Source organism: Lithobates pipiens, unplaced genomic scaffold (genome assembly GCF_037356315.1).
Source record: "Lithobates pipiens isolate NorthernLeopardFrog02 unplaced genomic scaffold, aLitPip1_a1.2 Scaffold_18, whole genome shotgun sequence".
NCBI classification, from domain to species: Eukaryota; Metazoa; Chordata; class Amphibia; order Anura; family Ranidae; genus Lithobates; species Lithobates pipiens.
The window spans coordinates 599,141,049-599,168,760 of record NW_027507758.1 but is presented as its reverse complement, the minus strand read 5'-3'; the positions used below and the strand labels follow the sequence as shown (position 1 = coordinate 599,168,760).

At 43.9% G+C, this 27,712-nt stretch overlaps 1 protein-coding gene across 2 annotated transcripts in view; it reads right to left on the bottom strand.

The window, feature by feature from the left end:
* CHRNA2 (cholinergic receptor nicotinic alpha 2 subunit) overlaps window positions 1-27,712 on the bottom strand; it is a 165,238-nt gene that overhangs the window by 49,610 nt on the left and 87,916 nt on the right. Inside the window, exon 4 of one of the 2 annotated variants that reach the window (XM_077489225.1) lies at window positions 18,823-18,867. In XM_077489225.1, the coding sequence (XP_077345351.1) occupies window positions 18,823-18,867 (45 nt within the window). Of the gene's footprint in view, window positions 1-18,822; window positions 18,868-27,712 lie in introns of those variants that run through there. The other variant, XM_077489226.1, reaches the window with a different exon arrangement.

The following is a 27,712-nucleotide window of genomic DNA, read 5'->3' as shown; positions in this document are numbered from 1 at the left end:
GGAAAAATGTCAACAATTCTAGGTTTTTCTGCCAATATGGGGTTCTGTGTGTACATTAATGAGGAAAAAAATTAACTTAAATGATTTTAGAAAATGGCTGCAATATAACAAAGAGTGAATAATTTAAGGGAGTCTGAGTATATACAGCCTAGTATATGTATATATATATCTGCATCCTGTAATAAAAATAAGGATGACAGGTCCTCTTTATGGAGAGGAAAAATTATCTTTTGCTTTAAAAAAAATAGTTACCTTCCTAAACCGTATGTGGCGTCATGACGTCACTTTGGTCCTTCAAGGCCATAGAGGCGAACAGAGACAATCTGGGCTCTTTTCGCCTCTGTGATCAGCAGGGTGCACCGTTGGAGCGTTTTTCCCTGGCGCACCGGTAAAAATGATAGCCCACCACTTCTGAAAGCGATCCAGCTGTTAATGAGCCACTTGGACTGCTTTCATGAGAAAGCTGAAGAAAAAAAAACACAAGGGTTATGACTGATAGCTTCAGCCATAACCCCAGTAAACCACTTGCAAACCTGCAACTTATATATACGTATTGCGGTCAGCAAGTACCCTGCAAGATAATGATTCCTTTGGCTACAAAATGCTACCGGGTCTGGTCATGTGACTATTCCAAGGCTCTTGCAGGGGAGAGGGGGTGATCGATATGATCACATGACCATGCCCTTTAATATCTCATTCCTCTATAGAACTCATCCAGGAGAGCTCTGACAGTAAATTGCTATTCAAACTCTGAGTGGTTTTTGCAAATGGAAAAAGGGGGATGGTTGGAGACACAACACTTTGATGTCATGACAATTTAAAAATCGCAGAGCCGACTGATTCTACTGCTGAGTAAGCAGCTGTGTGAATGAGACGCTCAGAGCACTGTCATCCTGTGGAGCCACCTCTGTTTTGTGTGAGGGTCCCCGTCATCCCACATTGTTCTACAGACAAGCCATCCGTATCCTCACATATCAAACATCTTTAGTATTTTCATCTGAAGTCTATGGAATGTCAGCAGAGAGAGTAAGATCAATGGGACTGAGTTTTCGCCATCATTAATTATTGCCTTACAGATGGAAATTAGGAACGTATTTTCATTGATTTACCAGCAGCCACAAAACTGAAAACACAAACCATAGCTGGCCTCTACGGGAATGTATGTAGCTCCAGACACTTGATTATATGTACACTGACCAATAGGTGGCACTCTGTCATGCTTCCTCTTGCCCACCACTTCTGCTGATAGTCATTGGTGAGCTTTAGAAGGTGGAAGGGGCAGACCAGAGCTTGACTCTCTGAAATCTGTATATAGTGGAGTTTCCTGGTGTTCGGAGGGTCTTTATCAGCTATTCTCAACCAAGTTTCCATAAAAGTCTGGAGTTCAACTGGAGATTACAAGGGGTTCCTTGTGCTGTAGCTGATTGACCTTTCATTTGATGGTGTCTGCATTTTTCTGGGGCCAATAACACTTGGCAGAGCCAGCAGCTTAACATCAAGGATTGTTTTAGCTGTCTGTATGTGTGACCACCAAAGTAAGGAAGATTCTTCCCACTGGCCACCAATGGGCATTCTTCCCACTGACCGCCAAAGTAAGGAACATTCTTCCCATTGGCCATCAAAGTAAGGGGCTTTCTTCTCACTGAGCACCAATGTGAGGAACGTTTTTTCCACTAGCCATCAAAGTAAGGGGCATTCTAGCCACTGACCACCACTATAGGGAGAATTTTTTCGATTAGACATCAATGCAAGGAGCATTCTTCCCACTGATCACCAATGTAAGGGACATTCTTCCCACTGATCACCAATGTAAGGAACATTCTTCCCACTGATCACCAATGTAAGGAACATTCTTCCCACTGATCACCAATGTAAGGAGCATTCTTCCCACTGATCACCAATGTAAGGAACATTCTTCCCACTGATCACCAATGTAAGGAACATTCCTTCCCACTGATCACCAATGTAAGGAACATTCTTCCCACTGATCACCAATGTAAGGAACATTCTTCCCACTGATCACCAATGTAAGGAACATTCTTCTCACTGATCACCAATGTAAGGAGCATTCTTCCCACTGATCACCAATGTAAGGAACATTCTTCCCACTGATCACCAATGTAAGGAACATTCTTCCCACTGATCACCAATGTAAGGGACATTCTTCCCACTGATCACCAATGTAAGGGGCATTCTTCCCACTGATCACCAATGTAAGGAACATTCTTCCCACCGATCACCAATGTAAGGAGCATTCTTCCCACTGATCACCAATGTAAGGAACATTCTTCCCACTGATCACCAATGTAAGGAACATTCTTCCCACCGATCACCAATGTAAGGGACATTCTTCCTACTGATCACCAATGTAAGGGACATTCTTCCCACTGATCACCAATGTAAGGAACATTCTTCCCACTGATCACCAATGTAAGGAGCATTCTTCCCACTGATCACCAATGTAAGGAACATTCTTCCCACTGATCACCAATGTAAGGAACATTCTTCCCACTGATCACCAATGTAAGGAACATTCTTCCCACTGATCACCAATGTAAGGAACATTCTTCTCACTGATCACCAATGTAAGGAACATTCTTCTCACTGATCACCAATGTAAGGGGCATTCTTCCCACTGATCACCAATGTAAGGAACATTCTTCCCACTGATCACCAATGTAAGGGACATTCTTCCTACCGATCACCAATGTAAGGGGCATTCTTCCCACTGATCACCAATGTAAGGAACATTCTTCCCACCAATCACCAATGTAAGGAGCATTCTTCCCACTGATCACCAATGTAAGGAACATTCTTCCCACCGATGACCAATGTAAGGGACATTCTCCTACTGATCACCAATGTAAGGGACATTCTTCCTACCGATCACCAATGTAAGGAACATTCTTCCCACTGATCACCAATGCAAGGAACATTCTTCCCGCTGATCACCAATGCAAGGAACATTCTTCCCACTGATCACCAATGTAAGGAACATTCTTCCCACTGATCACCAATGTAAGGAACATTCTTCCCACTGATCACCAATGTAAGGAACATTCTTCCCACTGATCACCAATGTAAGGGACATTCTTCCTACTGATCACCAATGTAAGGGACATTCTTCCTACCGATCACCAATGTAAGGAACATTCTTCCCACCGATCACCAATGTAAGGAACATTCTTCCCGCTGATCATCAATGTAAGGAACATTCTTCCCAATTTTTCTTTATTAAAAGTCTTGCAATCATTAAGCATAAAATCACAATATATAAATATACATAAATATATACATATTTACATAAATTAAAATAAATATAGCAAAACTGCTCTCAAACCAAAAAAAGAAAATACTTTACAGCAATAACATAAATCCTATTACGACTCACACCATTACACCAGACATCAAACTTGTGAGGTTAAGAAACAATCCCGCACCCATTATGCATGCAGCCCTTCTTCAAAAAGAAGATATTAACCAACAAAAGCTAAGGGAGTGAAAGAACCAGAAAAAGAAAAGAGCTCCTCACCCAGAGATGGGCAGTTCACCAAAGGCAGGTCTGATATTCCTCCACGCCCTTATCCAGACTGCCCGAGGCTCCCTGCCCTTCTCAAGACCCCGAATTTTCCCAACCTCACCCAGAATATCGTGCACCACCACCTCAACAGAGAGGACTTTCTTCCGCAGGGTAATCTGGCACCGTGCATTCCATGTGAAGTAACGGACAACTATACTAACTAAAAACAGTGTATCCAAATCAAAATCCCAGTGAGTCGGAAATGCCCCATACACCCACTCCGCATAACTCATGCGATAGAAAAAGGGGATGCCTAGAGCCCTCCCCACCTTTTTATACACCTCTATGTTAAAGGGACACTGGAGCAAAAAGTGGTCCATAGACTCCACTTTACCAACACACTCCGCTCTAGGACAATCCCGATCATCCACAGGGCGATGCTTCAAGTTCCCTCTCACATAGAGCCTTCCATGGAAAGCGAGCCAGGCTTGATCCCTAAACTTCAAGGGGATTCTTTCTAAATTGATTAAACGCAATCCCTCCCTCATTACAGAGCCTGGGCAATCCCTTAAGGCCAGTGACACACTGAAAGCAGAGCCCAAAATCCTCTTCTCCAGAAGCTTCCTGGGGAGGGACTTGATATCCTCCACTGTCACCTGCCACTGCCGAAGTATTTTCAGACATGGGGCAACATAAGCCGGGAGCTTGCCATGTCGGACTCTCAGACTTTTCACTGGCCCGCCATCTTCCCAGCATCGCAGAAAAGGCCTAAAACAAGATTGAAAAATACCCACCCATCCCGGCGGGTTCTCTGCTAGCATGTTACCAAGATTGTACTTTAAAAACAGCAGAGAAAAGAAAACTATTGGGTTGACCATTCCTAGGCCACCCTCCCGCCTAGACAGGTAAGTTACATTGCGTTTGATCAGGTTCAGCCTACTTCCCCATAACAGTTGGAAAAAGCAGCTGTACACCCTTGCATAGAGAGATACTGGCAAGATACAGACGAAGCTGACATATAAAAAAATTGGGACCAGGTACGTTTTGATCAAGTCAACCCTCTCCCTCAATGAAAGCTTCCATTTCTTCCAGCTTGCTACTTTGGCATTGGCACACACCAACCTGCTTTCCCAATTTCGATGACCATAGTCACCAGGACCAAATTTGATGCCCAACACTTTAATTTCCTGCTGGGGCTCTGGGAAGGCATCCGGAAGTACGAAGCTTTCACCTTCCTCACCCATCCAGAAAACTTCACTCTTTTCATGGTTGACTTTAGAACCAGAAGCCTCCGTGTACTGCTCTATCATAGAGACCACCTCCTGCGCCTCCTCCGTTCCAGAGACAATAACAGACACATCATCGGCATAGGCCACGACCTTCAAAGGTGGCACACCAGCAATGCCCAAAGGCACCCCGCACAAAGATCCACACTCTAGCCTTCTTATGAAGGGGTCGATTGCGAATACATATAACAGGGGGCTCAGAGGACATCCCTGGTGCACACCAGAGCCAACCTCAAAAGGCCGTCCAACCCAACCATTAACCAGTGGGAAGCTCTCAGCCCCTTTATATAATGTCTTCAGCCAATCTATAAACCTCCCCTGCAGGCCGTATCTACCAAGTAGCAAATACAGGTACTCGTGATTGACTCTATCAAAAGCCTTCGCCTGATCCAATGCCAGCAAGTACTTTCTCCATCCAGCAGCCCTGCATCGCTCCAAAGCCTCCCGGACAGCTAAAACTGCTGAAAAGGTACTTCTACCTTGGACCGAGCAGTGCTGATGACTGGACAACAAATCGCCTGCCACTGACGACAAGCGCCAAAAAAGAATCTTCGCCAAGATCTTTCTATCAACATTGAGAAGACTGATGGGGCGCCAGTTCTCAATCATTGAGGGGTCTTTACCTTTTGACAGAAGAATCACAGCGGATTGCCTCATGGAGGGAGGGAGCGAACCCTCTTCTAGACAGCTGTTATAAACCTCCGCTAAAAAGGGAGCCAGAATGGACTTAAAACACTTGTAGAATTCAGCTGTCAACCCATCTGGCCCAGGCGATTTTTTGGTAGCCAGCTTCTCTATAGCATGAACTACCTCATCCACTGAAATTGGTTCTGTCAAATCCATCAAAGGCAATGTACCATTTCCCAATCCTGGAGTAGAATCCAGAAAGCTTTCCATCTTGTCCCGACAAAGGTCCTTTCTTCCTAGAAGATCTGCATAATATGATCTGAAGATTTCCAGGATCCCTGATCTGGACTTCACCAGGGAACCCGTACTATCCCTCAGGCCTATGACCGTCTTAACTGCTATGCCTTGCTTACAGTTCTGGTAAGGATCAGGCGAGTGATATTTTCCATAATCCCTCTCCAGAACCAAGGAGGCATGCCGGTCGTATTGACACTTTCTAAGAAGAAACTTCACCTCAGAGATCTCCCCTGGATCTCCTCTATACGAGACAAGACGATCAAGCTTCCTCCGCAAATGCTGGTAGGCAATGTACATACCAAGCTGCTTCTTCTTACTTATGGCCTTGAAAAGTCCAATCGCCCTTTGTTTCACAAGTTCCCACCACTCTGACTTAGTGCTGCAAAAGTCCAGAATAGAAACCTGTGCCTGAAAAAAGTCCTCAAAGGATTGTCTTACCTCTACGTCTTCCAGGAGAGCCGAATTCAGTTTCCAGGTACCCCTTCCCCTGGGTGGAGTGTCCGAGGCATTCAGAGTCACAGACAGCATACAGTGGTCAGAGAACTCCACCGCCCTCAACTCAGGAGCCGAGAAAGCAGAGTTCTCCTTTAAAAAAAACCTATCTATCCTACTCTGACTATTCCCTCTCTGAAATGTGAATCCCGTGCTGCCAGGGCAGTGCTTAATATGCACATCTACCAGGCCTGCTTGTCTCACCATATCTCTAAGAAAAACGCTATCGTATGCCAGCCTGTCTATGGAGCCTCTCCTGTCTTCAGGCCTAATTATGGTGTTAAAATCACCTCCAAAGACAACCTGCTGGGACGTAAAAAGGAAGGGCTTGATCTCTGTGAGGAGGCATTTCCTGCCCCATCTTGACTGCGGTCCATAGATATTAATCAGACGCAAGTCCTGCCCCCTAACAGAGACGTCCAAGACCATGCATCTCCCAATCTCTACCTCAATTACCCGCCGGCACGTTACCATATCGGTTTTAAAAAGGACCGCAACTCCGCTGCAGGGCTCTGCCGCAAGAGACCAAAAGGAGGGACCGCATCTCCACTCCCTTTTTGCTAGATGGACATCGGCCAAAGTATTGAGCCAGGTCTCTTGCAAAAATAAAATCTCGGCATCAAACTCGCTGAGCAAAAATAAGGCAATATCACGAGCTCTTGCAGATTTCATGCTGGCGACATTAATGGTCGCCACCTTTATCGGAGTGGGAACTGCCATCAGGGTGATTGGGGTAGTCGTTTCTTAACCTTTGCCACACTCTCATCACCAGAAACAGCTCTCTTCAAACTATGTGACTCCCCCTCATCCATGGATGATAAAGAAAAAGATAAATCAGACATCCCATCACCTGACAAAACTGAAAAAGGGTTACCAGGAGGAACCCCTCCTGGGTCCGACTCTGAGGAAGAAATAACTACTTTATTTGTCTTCCTCTTCTTCTTTTTCTTCCTCCTAAACGTCTCCCACCCCTCATCATCTGAATCCCCCTCAACAGAGGGTGAGACATGGGATATGGACACCCTTCCATCAGCCCCACCCCCATCCAGCACCCCCACATTCCCCTGACCACGTTTGCGCTGCCGAGGGACGGGGACTGGAGGCTGAGAAGGAAGATCCGCTAAACCTGCCCCCCCAGCAGCTTCCGCTAGTCTGGAGGACCTACGTACAGCAGGAATAGGGACCACCACATGGGGGACAGACTTAGGGACCACATCACTAGAGGGGACAGAATCTGAAGCAACAGATGGAACTGACACAGGAGGGACAGACTCAGGGACCACATTACCAGGGGAAACAGAACCTGAAACAGATGGAACTGACACAGGAGGGACAACAACAGTTACAGCGGCCTGATCCTCCTTATCCAGCCTCTGCAGCTCAGCCTCCAATCCTGGCAGGTTATGTAAAGCCTCTGGACACTTACTGTAAGGATGGCCAAGCTGTTGGCACAGATTGCACCGAATTTGGGTACAATCTTTCGCCAAATGGTCCAGACCCTGGCATAGCGAACACTTTTTACGGGTGCAGGTAGAGGCAAAATGGCCCTTTTCACCACATTTATTGCAGACTTTGGGCTGTCCCTGGTAGAAAATAGTCAGCCGATCTCTTCCCAGAAAAGCTGAGCAGGGCAGATGTTGGACTACATTGCCCAGCACCCCCAGTTTTAGTGACACCGTCCAGGCCCCTGTCCATATCCCATGCTCATCCAGGACCTTCCGCAGTGGAGTGAGGACCTCACCATAACGGCGTAGCCATACTATCAAATCAGCCTCTGGTATGGATTCGTTACGCACCAGGATGGTCACCGATTTTATCAGGGGCTGCCTGGAAATCACCTTTGGCACCAAACCACTCCACTGCGAAAGGCCCTGGCACCTCCTATGTCGCTCCCAAAATAAATCCAACCCCTCAGGTTTTACAAAAGACAAATCAAATTCATAACTCCCCACTGGGCAAATCAAAGCAAAAATATCCACAGCTTTAAACCCCATTTCCAAAATCAACTCTGCCACCCTCCCCCTCACTGGTGGGGTCCCCTCCCCCTCCCACTTGAACTGAACCACATTCCTCCTCCTATACCCACCACCAAAACCCCCTATATTGTGACCACCAATATTTACAGTATTCCCCCCACCCTCCTTGGTGCGACTCCCCACAACAGATGCATAACTCCCCATATTCCTCCCAGCAGAAGAGATATTTGTGTGTTTTGAACTGTCTGAGACATCTTTAGCAGATATCGATTGTACAGATTTGGTCTGTACAATCGATGAGTCTTTCCTCTGAGCAGAGAGAGAAATGTCATCTTTGTTTTTCCCAGCAGTATTAACCCCTCCACCATCACCACCACCACCCACCACATTCATTGTTTTATCATGACTGTCATTGTTAATACTTGCTGGTATATTCACATGTCCTGCAGTCTTCCCAGCAGTGTCAGTTCCCATTGCTGTGCTGGTGGAATCTTCATCTGGCCTGTTCTCTTCCATCAGGACAGGACCTTCTGCAGAGGACAGTGCAGGCTGGACTGACACATCCATGGCTTCCATTGCACATGGTGCAGTATTCTGATCCCCTCCCCCACCAGAATCAATCAGCTCTGCTGGAACACAGAGAGGCTCAGGTGAGGCAATCACATTGCAGGTGTCAGACACAGTGTGTGAAACACATGCAGCAAATGTGGTAGTGGAACTACAGGTCTCAGCACATGCGGGTGCAGCAACATCCATGTTCAGGGGATTTGGTGCAGGTTCATCCTCATTCCCTGGCTGATTCTTCTGAACATCCTCCGGGACCTCTGATGGATTATCAGACATTACAAACTTGTCTCCTCTCAGGGGGGATTCCATCCGCTGGATGAAGGTCAGGGTGCCATTCTCACTCTCAACCCCCTGGCTGGTTGCCGCCGGCGACTCCAAGGCCTTACATGGGGGGAGAGGAGCAGAGGCAGATGGACCCGGGTCATCCATATGCTGAGGCTGATCCACTGAACATGCTGAGGACTGGCTGACAAACCTTCTCTCGTTTTCAAACTTTTCTTTAAATGCTCCACTTTTTTCTTTTAGTTTTCCCAACAATAAAGTTTGCTGCTTTACTTTTTCCTCTAATTCCTGTAGCTCAGGCTTCATGGCGGTGCGATTCTTACTCCAGGCCTGGAAGTATTTGGCTTTGAAGTTCTTAAGCTCCGCTCTCAAAACCTTCAGCTTCTCCTCCGCTCTCCCAATCGCCCTAAAGCGATTAACAACCTTAAGGCTGAAGACACTGGCATCCATACCAGGGCCCGGACCCACAGACAGATCCTCCACCTCCTCCTCACTGGGCCCCGTGTCATCAGGGGGATCCATCTCAGGGCCTCCCCCAGGATCAGGCATTATTCCTGGGCCAAGCTAGCAGGCAAGGCCCAGGCTTGAAAAATGGGTGGTTCTCACAGAGAGCTCTTTGGGTGTGTCCTCCTCCTCCTTCCCACTGATCACCAATGTAAGGAACATTCTTCCCACTGATCACCAATGTAAGGGACATTCTTCCCACTGATCACCAATGTAAGGGACATTCTTCCCACTGATCACCAATGTAAGGAGCATTCTTCAATATGACTACCAATATCAGAGGCATTCTTCCCACTGACTATCAATGTAAGGAGTATTTTTCCCCCTGACCACCAATGTATAGGGCCATTGGGCTCCATTCACAAAAACGATTGCATGCAGTACTTAGATGTTTTCCCAAATACTGCATGCGATCCAGAAAATGTCAATTTACCGCATAAAGCAAAAATGCTTGTTAAATACTGAATAAAGCGCAGTTAAAGTCAATTCACAAAAGGAAATACATTTTTTAAAAAGAATGTAGTAGATAAGTCGTGGTCCAGGCATGCATTAGTTATGGAACCAGTTACTGACATCCTTGACATACAGTAAAAAACATGATTTTTAAGGAGCTAGTGGCTGTCTCATCCTTAACGACGGATGTGTCATCAGCTGTCAGCGGGGTTCCCTGCTGACAGCTGAATGTAAGCAAAAGAATTGCCGGCATTTAAAAATTAAGAAATAAAAACAGGGTACGTCTCCCCCCAGTATGGATTTTGAGGGGAAACACCAAAGATTTTTTTTAAATGCCGTGCCCCCCTCAAATGCATATCAGACCCTTATTCAAGAATGCAGCCTGGCAGGCCAGGAAAGGGGTGAAACGAGTGAGCAACCCCCCTTCCTGAACCATACCAGGCCACATGCCTTCAACATGGGGAGGTGCTTTGGGGTGGGGGAGGGCCTCTTTTCCACAACCCTGGTGGGTGGTTGTGGTGGTCTGCAGGCATGGGGCTTATTGGAATCTGGAAGCTCCCTTTAACAAGGGGGGGGGGCCCAGATCCTGCCCCCATGTGAATGAGTAGGGGTACATTGTGCCCCTACTCATTCACCAAAAAAAGTGCTCAAAAAGTAAATAAAAACCCACACACTGTTTTTGACAAATCCTTTTAAAAAATAAAAAATGTCCCCCAGTGTAGATCAATCATCAATCAAGATGAACGCCACTCTGTCGATCCACAAAAAAATAAATGGCCCAGTCGATTATGTCACAAGGGGGAGGGAGTCACCCATGATGTTATTGGGTGGTCCCACCCCTTAGTTTATTTAGCGGTGGAGCTGTCAGATGGCAGGAGCCAGCGTTGGTGTGGACCTCTTTTTAAAAACATTTTTTAAATAGCGTATCTTCTGAATGGTCAGAAGTTATTAGTATGGTACCCCAAGGCTCTGTCCTGGGACCAATCCTGCTTAACTTATTCATAAACAATATAGAGATTGGGATAAATAGGTCAATCTCAGTGTTTGCTGATGGTACAAAGATAAGCAGGGCAATACCTTTACCAAAATAGAGGGGTGGGCAAACACATGGCATGGCATGAGGTTCAAAAATGTAAAGTAATGTAATTGGGGGAAAAAAATATAAATGCCAGTTACTTTCTAGGGGGAGAACCTCAGAGGGAATCGAGGATGGGAAAAGATCTGGGGGTCCGAGTAGATGACAGGCTCAGCAATTGCATGCTGCAGCAAACAGAGCCAGTAGAATATTAGCTTCCTTAAAAAAGGGATTTACTTCAGCGGTAAAAGTTTAATTCTACCACTTTACAAAACTCAGTTTCAGCCGCATCTTGAGTATGCCATCCAGTTCTGGTCTCCAGTGCTCAGAACAAAGGTTCTGGAACTGGAGAGAATCCAGAGAAGGGCAACAAAACGAATGAGAGGGCTGGAGGAGTTACGAGCAGTGCAGGCACAAGGTCATCTAGAGCCCAAGGTGAACATGCCAAATTGCGCACCCCCCCCCCCCCCCCCCAAGATGTATGAGCATTATGTGTCAGCAAAAATCCACAGAAACACTGGGCACTAATCTGCATGCTTACTTCCTAAGTGTAAATCTCCCCTCTTTCCAGTACAAATCCGCCCCCCCTACTGAATTATCCCCTCTCGGCACAATTCCCCCCTCCCCCCATCCTCCAAATGCTCCCCTCAAAAAAAAAATCAGTCATTCTAGCTCAAATCCTCTACCCCCCCCTCCCAGAACAACTTCCCCCAAATCCCTCCTCCTAGCACAAAACAAAATCAGTCATCCTAGCTCAAATCCTCTAACCCCCCCCCCCAACACAAATCCCCCTAAATCACCACTCTTAGCACTAAAGTTTCCCTCCTAGAATAATACCTACCCCCTGCCACCACCCAAATCCCACCATCCAACACAAATCCCTCCCCCCAATCTCCTTGTGGTGCCCTCTCACCTGAGGTAATACCCCAGTGCCCAGGGCAGCTGCCCCTCGTGCCCAGGGCAGCTTCCCCTCCTGCCCACCCCTTGCCCCGCCCCTGGTTACGAGGAATGACTAAAAACAATAAACATATTCTCCTTTGAGAAGAGACACTTAAGAGGAGATATGATCATAATATACAAATATCTTAATGGTGATTCTAGCATAGGGAGGAAACTATTCAGCCTCACGTCACCCAAGAAGAATCGTGGCCACTCAATGAAGGTGATACGGTATTGTTAGCAACACAGCAGTGAGTGTGCTTTTCTGGCTAACAGAAGCCAGTGTTCTAAAAAGGCTGGAAAAACGTAATGTGAACATATCACCAGGACCAGAGAGCTGGCACCTGAGAGTCCTCAAAGAAATTAGCCAGGTCATTGCTAGACTGTTATTCCTAATCTTTAAGAAAAGTTTACTGACTGAAATAATACCAGCGGATTGGCATAAAGCTACCGTACGATATTCAAGAATGGGCCAAGATATCTGGATAGATATCTGGAAACTACAGAATAGTCAGCCTTACATCAATAGTTTGTAAACTATTGGAGGGGATGGTAAGAGACCATACCCAGGAATTTGCAGAAAAGAATAGTATCATTAGTAGTATCCAGCATGGGTTTATGAAAGATCGTTCTTGGCAGACAAACCTATTAATTTTCTATGAAGAAGTGAGCTGTAATCTGGATAAAAAAAAGTCTGTGGATGTAAAGTATCTAGACTTCACCAAAGCAAAGCTAATTAGGGGAATCGAGGCTCCCAGTTATGAGGAACGACTAAAAACATTAAACTTATTTTCCCTGGGGAAGAGACACTTAAGATGAGATATGGTTGCAATATACAAATAACTTTATGGTGATTCAAGCATTGGAAGGAAACTATTCAGTCTCAGATCATGGCAGAAGACACGTGGCCATTCAATGAAGTTTGATGAGAAGCAGTTCATCCTTAAACTGCGTAATGTTTTTTTTTTCTTTTTTACTGTTGGAGCAGTAAGGATGTGGATTTCCCTTCCACAATTGGTGGTTTTAATGGGTACTGTTGCTAATTAATTAATTATAATTTTTTTTTTCAAATGGGCATGTTATTGAATACAACATACAGGGTCATGGGAAGTGGTAGTGACATAGTACACACACCCACAGGTTGAACTGGATGGGCTGGTTTCTGGTCTAGCGGTGTGTCTACGGGAATGTTTGACCATTCTTCCAGAAGCGCATTTGTGAGATAATGCACTGATGTTAGATTAGAAGGCCTGGCTCGCAATCTCTGCTCTAATTCATCCTAAAGGTGTTCTATCTGGTTAAGGTCTGGACTCTGTGTAGGCCAGTCAAGTTCCTCCACCCCAAACTGGCACATCCATGTCCTTATGGACCTTACTTTGTGCACTGATCTAAATCATTTGGTGGAGGGGGGATTATGGTGTGGGATTGTTTATCAGGGGTTGGGCTTGGCCCCTTAATTCTAGTGAAGGGAACTCTTAAGGCATCAGCATATCAAGATATTTTGAACAATTTCATGCTCCCGACTTTGTGGCAACAGTTTGGGGACGGCCCCTTTCTGTTCAATCATTACACAAACATTACACATCACACTAGTGCACAAAGCAAGATCCATAAAGACATGGATGTGTGAGTTTGGGGTGGAGGAACTTGACTGGCCTGCACAGAGTCCTGACCTCAACCCAATAGAACACCTTTGGAATGAATTAAAGAAGAGATTGCAAGCCAAGGCCTAACCTCACAAATGCGCTTCTGGAAGAATGATGAAGCATTCCCATAGACACTTCGATCAGAAAGTAGGTCCATATTTATGCCACATCCCTTGATATGATGCATCAAAACTATATTTATAGTAAAAAGTGTGGGACTTTTGAGGCACAAAATTTGAGTAAAAAATATAACATTTTATTTAATTTACTTAAAATTGAACACATAGTAATAACAGACTTAAAAAATCTATAAAATTCTCTCTTTTTTTAATTACCAACCATCTGCCTAATGGATCACCTCCCAGTTTCACCATGATAGCAGGAATGACTTAAATGTTTAATCAATTATTATGGCTGCAATATAGAAGGTAAATATTACATGCAAACTATGATCTATCCTTAGAACCAAGGTACGTGTATTTTAGCTCTTGATGTAACCCCCGGGAAGGGAAATATATGCATCTTTGGTTATAAGATAGCAAGTATATCCATGGACCTTTATATATTTGGGTGGAGAGGGGGGAGAGGCAGTATAACCATCAATAGTGACCCCACCAGCCCTTCCTTCTCTGAGCTGGCCGCTCAGCTGTCGGCTAATTGCCAGCTCCTATCTCTCCACAATGACTCACCTGTTGATAATATCCTGCTCGTCAGTCCTGCCTACTTAAGCCGTCCAGTCCAGACGATCTCTGCCTTTGCCTTGGTAACATCTATGGAGACGCTCTCCTGTGTTCCTGTTAAAGACTTGCTTGGCTGACATTCCTTCTGGTTACAGATCCTGCTTGCTGTTCTACTACGCTGTTCTCTGGCTCCCTGACGTTTTGGCTTGTCAGACTATTCGTTCTTGAACTCTGGCTATGCTTTGATAACGTTTACTCTGTTTTTTTATTATTATTAAACAAGTGTGGTTTAACTGTACTTCTGTCTCAGTCAGATTCATGGTTTCTGACAGTAGGCGAAGGCCATGAATTCAAAAGATTCAGTCAATCCACTTGTTAGTAATATTTTTTCCAGATTGGATGAGCAGGATCACCGTATGGATCATTTTGCCATGGTGTTACAAACACTCCCGAGTCGCATAGCTCACCTGGAATCTCCCACTGTGGCTGCTCCGATACAACCTGTGTTGTAGGCCGTCCCTGCTGCTGCTCCAGTCTCTGTGCGGCACCCGCCTTGAGTATTACCTCTATAAGGGGTATGTCTGGTTCTGCTCGGCTTCCCCAGCGATTTGGGGGTGATCCAGTACAATGCAGATGGGTTTTCAACCAGGTTGAGATATACTTTGGGATATTTCCCATGGAAAAGTAGGTTTCGTGATATCCTAGTTTCTGAGAGAGCCTTGGCCTGGGCAAACCCTCTATGGGAGAAGCAAAAAAAACGTTGTCTTGAGTTACCCTGAGTTTGTGGCTTCTTTTAAATGGGTATTTGACATTCCTGCACACTCCGCTTCTGCTGTCAAGTGCCTCATGTCCATCAGAGTACAAGAACTGTTGCCGATTACACAACTGAATTCCGTACTCTGGCAGCAGAAGTTGAGTATAACATTGAGGCTACTTTTTCTCATGGTCTCTCGGATACCAGGATGTGATAGCAGCCCGAGATATACTCACTGAGCTGGAGAAGTTGATCATGTTTGTCATCCTCATTGACTCCACACTCTCTTTTAAGGAGCGCTTGCGGAAGCCTCCTGTACATTTGTCTCCGAGCTTTGCATTCCCACCCTTGCCTCCCTCACCTCTCATGCCTCCTGGTACCAAGTCGGTCAGTGAAGATGAGGGCTTCACGCATCTCTCTGCAGGTGAGAGAACCCTTAGGAGGAGGGAGAGATTGTGCCTTTATTGTGGCCAGGCAGATCACTTTTTGAAGTCTTGTCCTACCCGTCTAGGAAACGGACATTAGGTGGTGTTGTTTCGTCCCCAGTTATCCAGAAGGATAAGCCCCTAGTTTTGGTTACTATTTTTTGGGCTGAGTCGGCTTTCGAGATACAGGCTGCAGGCTTGTTCATTGATGCAGCCTTTGTATCAAAGCACTCAATTCCACTGCAGCTGCGTGACACTCAACTTGCCATTGAGGCTCTTGACGGGAGACCTCTACAGCCTGCCCTTGTGACTCATGAGACTTTTCTGTTGTCCATGGCCATAGGGGCTCTTCTCCATGAGATAATCAAATTCCAAGTTATTTTCTCACCTAAGTTTCTGCTGGTTATTGGTTATCCTTGGTTACAGAGGCACAACCCCTCTTTTGATTGGCTTTGTGCTGAAGTTCTCTCCTGGTCGTCACAATGCAGTAAGACATGCTTCCAGAAGGTAGCCACGGTGCTGTGCACCTCTTCACTCTCCTCCCGGCTGGAGGAGTACCGTGATTTTAGCGATGTCTTTGAGAAAGGTCAAACTGGTAGTTTGCCTTCACACTGGTCGTATGATTGTGCAATTGACCTTCAACCTGATGCCATACCCCCTCATGGCCAGGTTTACCCTTTGTTGGTCTTGGAGGATAAGGCCATGGAAGAGTATGTTGCAGACACACTTTCTCTAGAAATCCTCGTCTCCTGCTGGTGTTGGTTTCTTCTTTGTGGAAGATAGTGGTGAAACTATAGGGGTCTCAATCGTTTCACATTTAAGAATGCCTATCTGATTCCATTGATTACAGAGTTATTTGACCGCCTCAAGGGAGCAACAGTTTTCACTATGCTTGATTTGAGAGGGGCATATAATCTCATGAGGATTAAGAAGGGCGACGAGTGGAAAACTGCATTTAATACGAGAATGGACTATTATGAGTACCTCATAATGCCTTTTGGCCTTTGTAATGCCCCGGCAGTTTTCCATGAATTTATTAACAATGTCCTCTGAGATTTGTTGCCGTTATGTGTGGTGGTTTATCTCGCCAATAGCCTCATATTTTCCAAGTCCCTGAAGAGACACCACACAGATGTCTGTCGTGTGCATCAGAAACTAAGAGAGAACAATCTCTATTGTAAATTGGAGAAGTGTAAATTCCATTGTGAACAGGTTAAATTCCTGAATTATGTCATTTCCACTGCTGGTTTTTTGATGGACCCAGAGAAACTTTCAGCTGTCCTACAGTGGCCCCAAGGTGATTGTGACTGTCTCGGACAGAGGTAGCCAGTTTGTGTCCCGGTTCTGGTGAGTCTTTTGTGCACAGGTGGGAATTCAGCTTGCTTTCTCCTTTGTGTATCGCCCGTATTCTAATTGGGTCGCAGAAGGAGGCAATCCGTCCTTGGAGAAATTCCTATGTAGCTATGCTTCTGACCAGCATAACAACTGGTCAGACCTCTTACCGTGGGTGGAGTTCGCTCACAATAGTGCCTTGAATTATGCTTCCCGATTGTCCCCGTTTATGGCGAACTATGGTTTCCAACCTTCCACGTTGCCTGACTCATTTATTCCTGCGTTAGAGGAGCATCTCTGTGGTCTTTGTTCCACTTTGGCACAAGTCCAGGAGGCTTTGCGACATGCTAATGATAGGTACAGAATCTATGCTAACCGCAGGCGCCTGCCTGTGCCTTCCTACCAGGTTGGGGACAGGGTCTGGCTGTCATCTCGCAACCTCCAACTTTGTGTTCCCTCTCTGAAGTTCACACCTCGGTTTATTGGGTCTTTCCCTATTCTTCGCAGGATTAACGCAGTGGCTTACGCATTAAACCTTCCTTCTAATATGCGTATCTCAAATGTATTTCATGTCTCCTTTTTAAAACCTTTGGTCTGCAACCGCTTTACCACCTTGGTGCCTTATCCTCACCCTGTACAGGTTGAGAACCATGAGGAGTATGAAGTACATTCCGTTGTTACAGTAGCTGGTGCATTGGAAAGGGTACGGTCCAGAAGAAAGCACTTGGGTCTCATCCTCGGATGTACATGCCCCTGTCCTCCTCTGTGATTTCCATAGACGTTTTCTCCTCAAGCCTGGTGGTCCTCTGAGGTAGAGGGGTCATTGAGGAGGGGGTACTGTCAAGGCTGGGCTCAGCCCTTCCTTCTCTGAGCTGGCCGCTCAGCTGTCAGCTAATTGCCAGCTCCTATCTCTCCACAGTGACTCGCCTGTTGATGATAATCTGCTCGTCAATCCTGCTTACTTAAGCCATCCAGTCCAGATGACCTCTGTCTTCGCCTTGGTCACATCTCTAGAGATGCTCTCCTGTGTTCCTGTTAAAGACATGCTTGACTGACATTCCTTCTGGCTCTAGATCCTGCTTGCTGTTCTACTACGCTGTTCTCTGGCTCCCTAACATTTTGGCTTGTCTGACTATCCATTATGGTTTCTGAACTCTGGCTATGTTTTGACTATATTTACTTGGTTTAACTTTTTTTATTATTATTAAACAAGTGTGATTTAACTGTACTTCTGCCTCAGTCTGATTCTTGGTTTCTGACAAAAACATGCCAAAAAGCCAAGAGTCAATGCAATATAAATGAATTAATAATGGTAAAATAAAATTCATAGACAGTACTCATAGTACATGTAAGCTAAGGAAACTAGTGAAACTACTAAACAGATAAATAGATAAACTATACTGAAGGTTGGAGGGGGAGAGGGTCCCCTCTGGGACTTCCATGCTATATATATAGGCGAACCATGAGGGAATTACCTGGGTGCACGTCACAGTCCCTGGAGAGAAGCCTTGGCATGATATGTGGAATTATGTTAATATTGATATGACCATGTATTTAAAATAAATTTTGTCACTCTGTTTAGATGGCAGTAACAAAAGTCTGTTATCTCCTGATGAAGAGGACCATGTCCAAGAAACGTGTTGAGCAGAAAGACTATGTTGTACAAATCACTGCAGTGGTTGGAATTGACCGTTTTATAACTGCATTTAAAAAAAATAAAAATAAAAGTCTGTTATTATTATATGTACAATTTTAAGGAAATTAAATAAGATGTTATATTTTTTACTCAAATGTTGTTGTGCCTCAAAAGTCCCACACTTTTTACTATAAATATAGTTTCGATGTATTCCCATAGACACACTCCTAAACCTTTTGGACAGCCTTCCCAGAAGAGTTGAAGCTCATATAGCTGCAAAGGGTATGTATATAAAATAATAAAATATAATTTATCATTTTATTTGGCCTACCTGTTTTAGCCACACATTAGTTGTCATCATTTGATTTTTTTCATCCTGAAATCAAATGAAAAAAAATTGAACAACATTGAAAAAAATAAAATAAATACATTAGTCATCTGAAAATAAATATGAATCTCGGAGTGAAGAAATATATCTCAATTGAAATCAGCAATAATCAGGTCAAACTCAACATGAGCACAGCATGTCCCCGAACATCTCACGCCTCACCTCGTACCACTGCTGCCTTATCGTCCCCGTCAGCCGGCCCTCTCTCTGTCCACCAGACCTCAGCCTTATTTATGTTTGAGGCACCCTGGTAATTGTACTTGGAGCCGGGCTTTGTGAGATCTGCATTTTTTTTTTCTCAATTCCAGCGCGTTGAAAGCATTTTTTTTTCATTTACAGCGAGGAGGAAGAGAGTGATGGAAAAAAAAAAAATAGGAAGCCCATTTAATGACTTGAGCCAGGCAGACGGGGAAAAAAAAAAAAAGAAAGAAGAATGACTTATCTACAAATTGAGGATCCCCAACCAAATATCTCATTACCCCGCTGGGTGCGCCCGGCGACATAAATAAAATAACAAAATCCTTAAAGCGTCCAGGGGGGGAGCTTATTAATATTTATAGCTGTAAAATGAAAGGATGGAAAAAGGCGGCTTCAATATTTATTATATCTGTTGATTTGTACTTGGGGTCCAGCCAAGCGTGTGCTGAGCTGAGGAGGTAATATTAATACCGGTCATTATTTATTACTTTTTTTTAATGTGTGTGGATCATTGGGAGGAAGTTACTTTTCTTGCAGTAGGCAGATCAGAGAGTGACAGTTGCAAAAGAGGATGGTAACCAAGCAACAGCGGAACTCCGGGACTCGGGATTCCTTTGTTGCAATGTAACAAGTGTCCATTAACATTGCTGTAATTGGCAGGATGAGACAACGCGAGGAGGCATTCGGTGGACAATGGATTTATCCATCGATGGAGGAGGAAAAAAAAAAAATAATAGTTTAATGCCTTGCGCTGTGATTTTGTAGAATTAGTGTTCTGCATTTTACCAACACACAATAAAAAGGACAACATAAATTAAATTAACAACAGCTGGTATACTTTAAAACGGCCTATCATATACCTCTCTGCGCCAAACTAAGACCTTCATACACCTCCCAAAATTATATATATATACTCACGTATGTGAGCCCTCTTAAACAGTGAACGCACACACGTAAATAAAAGAGTATATATATATATATATATACATATATACATGCACATATACACTTCCCTTCAAGCGGATACCTGCATATGTAATAAATGCTAGAACCACACTATATTTAATAGTAACTGCTGAGTATATTAAAACCCAGCAGAGCGGACAATAGTAGCAGCCATTAAAAATTTTATAAAAATATATAAAAAAAGGTTATACGAACAATTCATCCATATATACGAGAATATCAGTATAAAAACAGCGCTTATTTCTATAAAAAAAAAAAAAAAGTCCTTTGTAGAAGTCGTAATAAACAAAAAAAATCACTAGACAGTTCCAAAATGTGCAGATAAGGTGCCTATAGTGATCTAATCAACGTTGTAAGGTGATCAAAGGTGCTGCCAAACTTTCTTCCACCATAAACCGGGAGTGCTTCACCACATGCGATGCATACCCCCCTCGGGGGTTAAACTCACCAGACACAGCTGATAAGATAAGCCTTAAGGAGTAATCACTTCAATGGATATAGTAATATTCATATATATCTCCCTTTGGCGTTGCAGTCACAAGTAGTCCTCCAAGTATATCATAGAAATGAAACAGAATATATACATAGCATAATACTGTTTTATTTTTTAAAAGGTTTGACACATATCAGCAAAGTCACCCACTTCAATATATGCGTACATTAACAAAGAGTAACATCAGCGTTAAAATCGTGTACTTCACCGAATTAGCAATTCCAGAACCATTCACCAGTGTTCCCCTGTATACACTGGGTATCACTTCCTGGTCCGTGGTTAGCGGTGGAGCGCACACCTCACTTCCGGTAGCGTCGTGTAGGCCACGCCCTGACGCGTTTCGTCACTTCCGACTTCAACCGAGGGCGTGGCTACACGACGCAACCGGCCAATATATATACAGCCCGCCCTCTCTCCGCAAGCCAATCAGACAACCACACAATGTCCAGCCCACACGACGCTGCACATCGTCATGGAGACCGGACGTAAGCAGCCTGACAGTACAATGCGAGGAGGAACTATAGCCAAAAGCAAAAACGATCGTCGCATACGTCGCGATCTGTTAATTGCAAAGGCAAGTCAAACATTATGAACATTATAACCTGAGCAGCACATAACACAAAAATCCCTAAAAAAATATATATGAAATTACAGTTAAAAAAATATCCTCAATTTATAAATAACTATAAAACTCACAGTAAACAAGGATAGCATAGGAGGAGGATAAAAAAGGATATAAAAACATCAATTAATCCCTATATGTGTATATAGTTTAAAGCCAGAAACTTTCTATACACATAAAGGTTTCTAGATTATCTCTCTAAAAAGCGGCTCTCTCAGAGCCAGAATATATATTTTATATATCATCAAAAATATATGTATATGTATATACAACAATTCCTGCATATATAACAAAACTGCATCACATATCATCCTGAGACCAACGCCCCAGTCAAAAATGGAATCTTAATTGTATTAAAAGGAGCCGTCATCCCCAGGGTGTTTATTATCACTATGGGGTGCCATATTGAGGGGCTTCATACTAATTAGAACTCCTTTCAACACCAAAGCAGAAAATCACAGAAAAAATCGTAAGCGGAAAAGGAAACATAAAAACTAGAAATATTTAAAATCATCAACGTATTAAAACTGTTAAGAGTATTCCAAATATATTAAAAACTATTATGAATATTGCACATTTCCTTCTAACAGAGGTAATCATTCTATGCCACTCCCAATCCCCATAATCACCAGCCCTAATCCAAAAATTTAATGTTGCCTAATGTGCCAGTCATGGGGTAAATACAGTGGCAAGACACCAATCGATGTCAGAAAACCTCTCTATGTATATCATAATAGTCTATAAGAGTGGGTGTGGGTAAATCAAGATACTTTATGGAGGTAATGTCGCAGCACATGCAATACCCTTCATATCATGGATGTCTTTATTATTCAATTCGTTGATATCGAATACCCTCCCAGCCCACTAAATAATATTAAAATAATTACATTAAAATATTATAACATTAGAAAAGCAGGCTCAGTCAAAGATTTAATAGTCACTGATAAAACAATTAATATCTAGGTCGACATTTAACCCCTTTGGTGTTAGAGTGTCAACCAAATATATCCATTCCGTTTCGTGTTTGGATAACTCTCGTACAAGGTTTTTTTGTTTATTACGACTTCTACAAAGGACTTTTTTTTTTTTTTTTTTTTTTTTTTTTTTTTTTTATAGAAATAAGCGCTGTTTTTATACTGATATTCTCGTATATATGGATGAATTGTTCGTATAACCTTTTTTTATAAATTAAATTAAATTGATAATAATAACATAGGAATTTGGCTTCATGATTGCGGTTTAAGTACTGAAATCCCTGTCTTTATATTAAGCTGCTACACACTAAGGGTCTATTTAAAAAAAAAAAAAAAGTGCTGGGTGAGTGCCTCAAGCATTTGCACAGCTGCCATGAAATATTACCATAATATGTCTAATATGAATTTTCATATAATTTTCAGTTCCATCTAGTGGCCATAAAGCAGTATTTTCCTGATTAATGTACTTCAAAGAAATTCCGCATTATGGCCACCAGATGGATCTGACGATCATAGGAAAATAAACATGCTAAAACATGTTTTATTTTTTATTTTTATAAATAGTCCCCTAAATGTCTATGTGAAAAAAAAATGCAATATGCTGCAACTGCCATAGGAGCTGGTAAATTTAACTGGTTCTTTCCCAAAACAGTGCAGAGGCCACCATTCACACAAGCAACAGTCCATTCTCTCTGGCTCCATTAAACAGTTAATGCCGCGTACACACGATCGGAAGTTTTGGTCAGAAAAATCTTGGATGGTTTTTCCGACGGAATTCCGCTCAAGCTTGGCTTTGCATACACACGGTCACACAAAAGTTCTCGGAACTTTCGACCGCCAAGAACGGGGTGATGTACAACACTACAACGAGCCAAGAAAATCAAGTTCAATGCTTCCGAGCATGCGTCGAATTGTTTCTGAGCATGCATAGGAATTTTGCGCGTCGGAATCGCCACAGACGATCGGAATTCCCAATCTGAACTTTTTCCGTCTGAAAAATAGAGAACCTGCTCTCAATATTTTGCTGGCGGAAATTCCCCCAGCAAAAGTCCCATGGAGCATTCACACGTCGGAATTTACGACCAAAAGCTCTCATCGGACTTTTGCTGGTGGGATTTCCAATCGAGTGTACGGGGCTTAAGTGGTGATGGTGAGCCTTGGCACCTCAGATGTTTTGGAACTATATTTCCCACGATGCTCAAATACACTGTAGAGTACATGAGCATCATGAGAAATGTAGTTCCAAAGATCTGGGGTGCCAAGGTTCACCATCACTGGTCTAGGGCATGTCTTTCTTATGATTTATTGCTGGTAGAACCTGTAACAGGAGAGGGGTTGGGGTGGTACGGAATGCGCCAGAAATGCTGACTGGTAACAGAAGGACGCACTTCCCTTAGCAGTCTCTAAACCAGTACTGAAGGGGAAAACCTGAACTGAGACCCCGTAGGAGCAGTCTCAAAGGAAGAGCTACGGCAGGCCACCAAGAGTAGAACTGCACACAGTCACTAGGGTCTTGAGCTTGAGCTCACGATTTCCCATGGATGCTGCACGCCTCCCAGCTCCCACCAGGCACTCTTCAATGGCTCCTCCAGACCCAAATCCTTAGCTTCAGAAGTATATAGAAATAGCTCCCCCCAGCTCTGCTATAGCTGGGAACTTGATGACCAGCAGCAGACTTCAGCAGAATTTCCTCAAAAGGGCCAGCAGCCCCTGAGACAGGAAATGTCTACAGCAGGATTAGACCAGGCCGCAGACTATTTATGTTCTCCAGCCACCTACAGGGAACACCTCCCTAGGGATTGGCTGAAGCACAATACATATTTGGGCTGCCTATTTGACTTTTCCAGCCCTCTATGTTCTGGATGTTCAGGGAGCCTCTAGAGTGCAGGGGGGAACAACCAAACCTGCAGCCTGTGAAATAAAAGAACAGCCTAAATAAATCAATATCTGCTCCAATGACTGCAGAGGAGCCAAAAATGCATCCTATATTAGGAGGGTGCTACACTGCATATGTGACAGCTCTGGACCAAGGTGCAGTCTGGTGTCCCTGGAGGTAAGTTAGCATCTGTTGTCCTTCAAGGAGGTATGTGGATGATGAAGGTTAGATGTGGGTAAGCTGTCTTCGGGTTCTGGCTGTGGCTGCCAGTGCAGATTTTTTTTTCTGAAATTAAATGATGAAAAGTCTCCAGGTTTTCACCACAATTTTGGGGAATGGAAGCTCTCAATTTTGCTTGCCCACCTACAAACTCCAGTGATGGAAATCTGACCCTGGCTTCCATATTTGCCAATACCAGTTTTTGGATAGAGTGAGGAAAAGTTATAATAGTTATAATATAACCCCCATGTTGGAGGTTATTTTTCCAGTCACTGAAACCAATGCTGGGGGCCATTGGTGTGTCTACTTACACCAATGATGTTATTATTGTGTCCACTGACACTACTTCTGTAAGTTATTATTGTATCCACTGACCCCAATGCCAGGGGGTATTATTGAATCCACTGTTACCAATGCTGTGGGTTATTATTGTATCCACTTTTACCAATGCTGGGGGTTATTTTTGCATCCAGTTGCTTCAATGCTAGAGGTTATTATTGCATCCACTGACACAAATGCTGGGGGTTATTATTGTGTCCACTGACACCAGTGCTGGGGGGTTATTATTGCATCCACTGACACCAATGCTAGGTGTTACTGTTGTGTCCACTCACACCAATGCTGAGGGTTATTATTGTGTCCACTAACACCAATGCTGGGAGCTATTATTGTGTCCACCAACACCAACACTGGGGGTTATTATTGTTTCCATTGACACTAATCCTCTCCGCTGCCTTTGATACAATTGGCCACCCCCTCCTCCTCAATTTCCTTCTTCTCCATGGCTCTCTGTTGGTTCAAATATTGCCTATCTCACCGTACCTTCAATGTCACTTACAACTCCACTTCCTCCTCTCCAACTACCTTTATCATTGGTGTCCCCCAAGGTTCTGTCCTTGGACCTCTACTATTCTCGATCTACACATCATCCCTGGGTCAACTAATAACCTCCCATGGCTTCCACTACCATTTATATGCCAATGACACCCAAATCTATCTCTCTACACCTCAGCTCACCCCATCAGTCTTCTCAGGTTTCACTAATTTACTAGACATATCAGTCTGGATATCACATCACTTCCATAAACTGAATCTATCTAAATCTGAGCTCATAATATTTCCTCCCCCATGTGCCCCTTCCCCTGATCTCTCTGTCAAGATTAATGGCACAACTATCAGTCTGTCCCCACATGCCAGGGTGATAAAGGTAACCCTAGACTCTGAACTGTCCTTTTCCAATCCCTGTCCAAATCATGCCGCCTAAACCTCTGCAACATCTCTAGAAAACGCCCCCTTTTAACCAATGACACCACCAAGCTTAATTCACTCCCTAGTCATTTCTCACCTCGGCTATTGCAACTCCCTCCTCATTGGATTACCTTTACATAGACTATCCCCCCTTCAGTACATAATAAATGCTGCTGCAAGGCTCATCAACCTTACCAACCATTCAGTGTCCTCCACCCCTCTCTGCCAATCCCTCCACTGGCTTCCAAACACCCAACAAATAAAATTCAAAGTACTAGCAATAATTTACAAAGACATCCACAATTCTACCCCCAGTTACATCACTAACCTAGTCTCAAAATACCAACCAAGCCACTGTCTTCGGTCCTCCCAAGACCTCCTGCTCTCTCGCTCCCTTGTCACCTACTCCCATGCTCGCCTCCAGAAATTCCCCAGCGCTTCTCCCATCCTTTGGAACTCCCTACCCTAATCTATCCATCTTTAGACAGTCCCTGAAAACCCTCAGCTATTACCTTTTGTATCAAGTGACCCTCCCTCATAGATTGTAAGCTCTAACAAGCAGGGACCTCTGATTCCTCTCGTAGCAAATTGTAATGTAACTGTAATGTCTGCCTTTAAGCTGTAAATGGTTGGCGCTATATAAATCTTGTATAATAATAACAAAAAATAATAATTCTGTGAGTTATTATTGTATCCACTAACACCAATGCTCAGGGTTATTATTATGTCCACTGACACCAGTCCAGGGGGTTATTGTGGCATCCACTGACACCAATGCTGGGAGTTATTATTGAGTCCAATGACACCAATGTTGATGGTTATTATTGTGATGTGAATGCTGGGCATTATTATTGCATCCACTGACAACAATGCAGGGCATTATTATTGCATTCATTGACACCAGTGCTGGAGGTTATTATTGTGTTCACTCATACCAAAGCTGGGAGTTAACATTGTGTTCACTGACACCAATGCTTGGGTTTATTATTGCAGTCACAGACACCAATGCTGGGGGTTAGAATTGCAGCCACAGACACCAGTCCTGAGGCTTTGATATTGCAGTCATGGATATCAATTCTGTGGGTTATTATTGTGTCAATTGATACCAATGCAGGGGGTTATTATTGTGTCCACTGACACCAATGCTGAGGGTTATTATTTGTGTCCCCTGACACCAATGTTAAGGATTGACTTTAAAGACAATGGCTAAACCTCCACATCTCCCAGATAGAAATGTTATTGCAAGTATTCCCACTGACTGACCCATATTCAGGGATAACACCTTACATTGACCTTTCCCAAGCACAGTCCTAGCAGGAAAACAACTGCGGCCACTCACCAAAGCATTAGGCAACTGCAAAATTCCATAGCGATGGGGGTAGCTTCTCAAACTGCTGGTAACCAAAAATGGGGATGCTCCCGCTGTTTCCAACATAAAATAGGCCTTTTAGCCCTTGTACACACGGTCGGACATTCCGACAACAAAATCCATCAGATTTTTTCCGACAAATTTTATCCGAAACTGGTGTTGCATACACACGGTCGGAAAAGTTGTCGGAAAATCCGTTCGTTACGATGGGACTACATTCAGGCTAGTAGCCAATAGCTTTGGTCTCGTAATTTGATCTGAGCATGCGTGGCACTTTGTCAGATTTGAATTTTCTACAAACGATCGGACAAAGTCAGATCGGATCATGTTGTCAGAAAGTTTTATATCCAGCTCTCAAACTTTGTTGGTCGGACATTCCGACGGAAAAAGTCAGATGGAGCCCACACACAGTCGGATTATGCGACAACACGGTCCGATCGGACATTTTCCGTCGGAATGTCTGACCATGTGTACAAGGGCTTACCCTTAAGAAAGCAACAACCGCAACCCATGTTCTACTAGCAGATGTCCACCTGAATGAGCCTACAACCTTGTTGGTACCAATTGCTTTGATGCCCTCAGTTCCCTCAGTGTGTTTACAACTCGATACCGACAAATATGAACATTTGAATTGTGCTGTGATGATGCTACACTTACTCATCTTCCCTCTTATTCTTCACACAGATGTTATGGTGTCTACGGAATGGAACCAAGAGTCTCATGTTTTTTACATTGGTCCTTCTTGTGTGTTTTGTTACCAGTTGTTTTCCATTTTTGTCCCCAAGTATTTCGAGATGACATGACCTCACACTCTACGGTTTATAGCAGTCTGCAATCAGGAGGATGTTGAATTCCATTTGTAACAGCG